The sequence below is a fragment of the Gaeumannomyces tritici genome, assembly GCF_000145635.1.
Source record: "Gaeumannomyces tritici R3-111a-1 unplaced genomic scaffold supercont2.71, whole genome shotgun sequence".
NCBI classification, from domain to species: Eukaryota; Fungi; Ascomycota; class Sordariomycetes; order Magnaporthales; family Magnaporthaceae; genus Gaeumannomyces; species Gaeumannomyces tritici.
The window spans coordinates 1-3679 of record NW_008804615.1 but is presented as its reverse complement, the minus strand read 5'-3'; the positions used below and the strand labels follow the sequence as shown (position 1 = coordinate 3679).

Sequence of the window (3679 nt, the reverse complement as noted above, 5' to 3'; positions counted from 1 at the left end):
GGGGGGGGGGCAGGCCTGTTCACGTGTGGTGCGCTAGCAACACATGGCGGCGAGAGGAGGACGAAAACGGACCTCGGCCCCGGCAATATGGCACGAGACGGGGCACACTCCGTCTTTCAGCATAAAGCGCCGGGCCTATTATCGTTTTCGGATTGAGGCCACGAGCAGTCCGTTTCGGCACATAGCGACTAGGTGGAAGACAGAAAAAAAAGCATCGCTTTGGGACGAAAAGCAAGTGTGCGTGACCTGCTAGTGCAAGGCCAAGGCAGAGCAGCAGACGGAACGGCTGCCCGGTCGTCTGGTGCTCGGCTGCCCCATCTGTGCCGGATGTGCTCATCACGCCAATACCCGCTGGTTACCCACATCACGGGTGTGTCGAGAAGGGTTGGCGCCACGGGGCGGGTCGGGCAACCGGGGGACAACCAAGACACTCGCCACCCGCCTGCTCCTTTGCGACATGGTCAATCGTCACCATCCTCAGGGCTGACTCTATTCGAGTGGAGACGGCAGGTCACTGGGCGAAAGGATGCACGGAGACGTCGGCAGGGCTGGGGGGTGGAGGATCGGCCGCAGTAACGGAAAGCAGCCGAGCGGTTTTGATGGACGGCAGACAAACGAGATAATAAATAAAAAACGTGAAGAGATTGCTCGGCGTTTGACGATTGAGGGCACGGAAGGTGTGGAACATGGCTTGGCGTGAGTCGGAGCCAGCCCGAGAGGCGTTCCCGGGACCCTCCCTCCCTCAGTTCCTCCTTTTTGCCCTTGGGCCAACCAGCGGTTGCTGGTCGCATCCGGCCGGTAGACAGAACCGAGGCCTCCGTGCCCCCGTTGGTTCTCTTGATTGTGCTTCTTTTCTTTCTGCTCTGGGTTAAAAAAAAAAAAAGGGCCTCTTCCCAATAAGACGCCTATGGGCGAATCATGTCAGACCGACCCGGTCCGTGAAGTGCGTGAGGATGGCATGGTTGCACAACAAACTCGGACAGGAACTGGGGTGCTGGGCCCCGAGGGTGAGCAGAGGGGACGGGCATTCCACCGTGCCTGGTATCCCATGTTGGCTCGCCGGGCGCAGCAGGCTGAAAGCCCCCCCTGCTCACAGCCTGCGTCATCTGCATCCCCCAAAGCGCGTTAGGTGGTTCCTGTCGCACACCACCGGCTGCCCGTCCAGCAGCAGGCAAGGCCAGCCGGTGGCCTGGGCAACTCGGGGTTGCGGCGCTGCAGGTTTTTCTGTCTCTTCTTTTTCTCTTTGCTTTTGTATTTGGTAATGTGTCGGATCAGCCATGGGTGTGAAGAACTACGGGATACAGACGGATACTACAATCGGCACGACAGAAACACATCGAAGCAGAATGGGGTAACGAAAGGGGTGGCAACCTCGGGGCGGAAGCGAGGAGGGCACAAAAGCAGGCAAGCGACAAAGGGCGGGCGACACATGGACCGTACGAGTCCGGCGTTCCGGGCGGTCATTTCCCTCACAGCTGGATGGAGCAGGCATCCCCAACCACCCCCTGTTCCGGAAGACCCGAGGACTCCCCGCCCGGGTTTCAAGACGGCCGTTTGCTCTTTGGGGGACACGACGACTCCCGCCGCGACTGTGCCCCCGCCTCAGCGCTCGCACGCGCGCGCAGAGCAGAGGGAACTAACAAAATGAAACCAAGGCTGCATGCCGCGCAGTTGAGCGTCGCTCCTTTTTGCCCCCTCTGACCACCAGCTGCCCCGTTCTCGATTGGATTTGGGATCTGCTCTCCTTTTTTTGGTGGTGTGCATTTGGCCGTGGCTGTTGGTTGGCCCGGCGGGCGTTGCTGCTTCGACTGAGAATGGGCAAGACAAGGGGTGGCGGCTAGCCGACGGAATGCGCCCGACCGCAGCATCAGCAGCCGCACCGCCCTCGATCCCTCGCGACCGCACCCTGGCCAGGAGAGACGGAGGATGGGGATGATGAATTCTCATTTGCTTTTTTATTACTTCTTTTTTTTTTTTCTTATCTGGAAAATATTCTTACATGTGGCATTTCAAGATGTGCCCCTGGGGCAAGAGTGATGTGGCATCACAAAACAAAGGAGACACACGGAAATAAATGTGGTGGCGGTGGTGGTGGTCCGACCGGCGGGTTCTTGGCGAGGATTGACGGTCGCGTCGGAAGATTGCCTGACGCTGTTTTGGGGAGCTGCTTTTGTACCGTGTCGTGTGGGCCCAGCCGGAGCTGTCGGCCGTCTCAGACGGCGCCGCGCGTGTGGGAATCGCGCAAGCCTCCATTTTGGTTTTCCTAGGTTGGCTCAACCTCGCGGCGAGGCTTTGGGTTGGGAAAGCATGACAAAAAGAGGACGGCGACGCGACGAGGCAGATAGACGGACGAACCGACAATTAGAAAAAAAAAACATTCAACCCCCCCTCGACGGCGTCGGTTCCAGCAGCAGCTGCCGTCTTCTGGCCGTCTCTGGTCGTCGCCGTTTGGCACAGTGGCGCCAAAGGGGCCGGGCGGGCTGCCCCAGCGGGGCCAAGTGCCAGGCCTGTCCACTCTCGCACTCGCCGGCATCATCAGCCCGCCTGCCGCTCACGTCAATGCTTGGGCCTGGCCGCGCGCGCCGTCGGTGCTCCTCCTCTTGTCCTCCTCCATCCCATCCTCGCTTGCCCCCGTCCTCGGGTAGCCCCCCAGGTCCTGAGGCCGTCCCTGAGTTTTTACCGCCCACCGCCCCGACCACGACAGAGTCCTCGCCCTCTTTCCTTCCCATCCTCCTTTCTCCACCTTCCCCGTGTGCAGCAACCACCCCGACCCCGATCACTCTCAAATTCCAACCGCACCCGAATTTTTCGCCCGCCCGATCCCCCCAGACTCCTTCTTTTCCAAACCTTCAACCTCCGGCCTCAACGCCTCCGGGCAGCGACAAACAAATCCCTCTCGGTCCACGCGCCAATCTCTTGCCCAGTCGCCTCTCATTCTTTCTACCTCTTTTTAATTTCCTTGATTTCCTTTTGTCGCCAACAAGGTCGTCCGCGATGGCTTCTGTCGTGCGCAGCACGGCGCTTCGGTAAGTCTCTCCTCGTCGCGTCACCCTCACCACCACCACCGCCGCCGCCGCCGCCAACAGCACAACTTCATCGCCGCTCATTCCCAAGGCGCCCATCACTGACGAGTCCCAAAGGGCCGGCGGCGCCTGCGTCCGCTGCCGCAAAGGCAAGACCAAGTGCGTCTACGAGAATGGTCGCGCCCCGTGCAAGAACTGCGCAAAGGGCATGCACGACTGTTACTTGCCGTCCGAGTCCATGAGCCACGGCGGCCACGGCGTCTCGCCCGCACGCGTGGTTGCGCAGAGGTCGCGCGACTCCCTGCCCAACGAGTCTCGCAGTGTCGGACCGGCGGACCGGCAACGCGAGACCGCTGCCAATGTGTCGCGTCATGCAGCGCCCACCGCGGAAAAGTAAGTATCATTTCCTCTGCTGTTATTTTCCACTCCTCATTTCTGTCACGAGTTTCTGCCTTTTCGCCATGCGCCAGTGCGCAAGCCCACACAACTTCGGGCGGCGGGTCCTGCTGCCTGCCCGTCTGCCTCAGCAATGAACGGGCGCGATTTTTGGTGAGGGCAGCAGCAGCAGCAGCAGCAGCAGCAGCAGCAGCAGCAGCAGCAGCAGCAGCAGCAGCAGCAGCAGCAGCAGCAGCAGCAGCTAGCTCCTCACCGTCAGC

General features: G+C 60.6%; 2 protein-coding genes across 2 annotated transcripts; one reads left to right on the top strand and one right to left on the bottom strand.

The window, feature by feature from the left end:
- Window positions 1-1508: 1508 nt before the first annotated feature.
- On the bottom strand, window positions 1509-2995 carry GGTG_13877 (hypothetical protein). Its single transcript, XM_009231799.1, has one exon. The coding sequence runs from the start codon at window positions 2727-2729 to the stop codon at window positions 2379-2381; it is 351 nt and encodes a 116-aa protein (XP_009230063.1). The 5' UTR covers window positions 2730-2995; the 3' UTR covers window positions 1509-2378.
- GGTG_13876 (hypothetical protein) lies at window positions 2608-3420 on the top strand (the record flags this gene model as incomplete). The annotated part of the gene is made up of 2 exons (XM_009231798.1): window positions 2608-3026; window positions 3141-3420. Exons 1-2 carry the CDS (start codon window positions 2995-2997, stop codon window positions 3418-3420), a joined length of 312 nt encoding a protein of 103 aa, XP_009230062.1. The 5' UTR covers window positions 2608-2994.
- Between the last annotated feature and the right edge of the window lie 259 nt (window positions 3421-3679).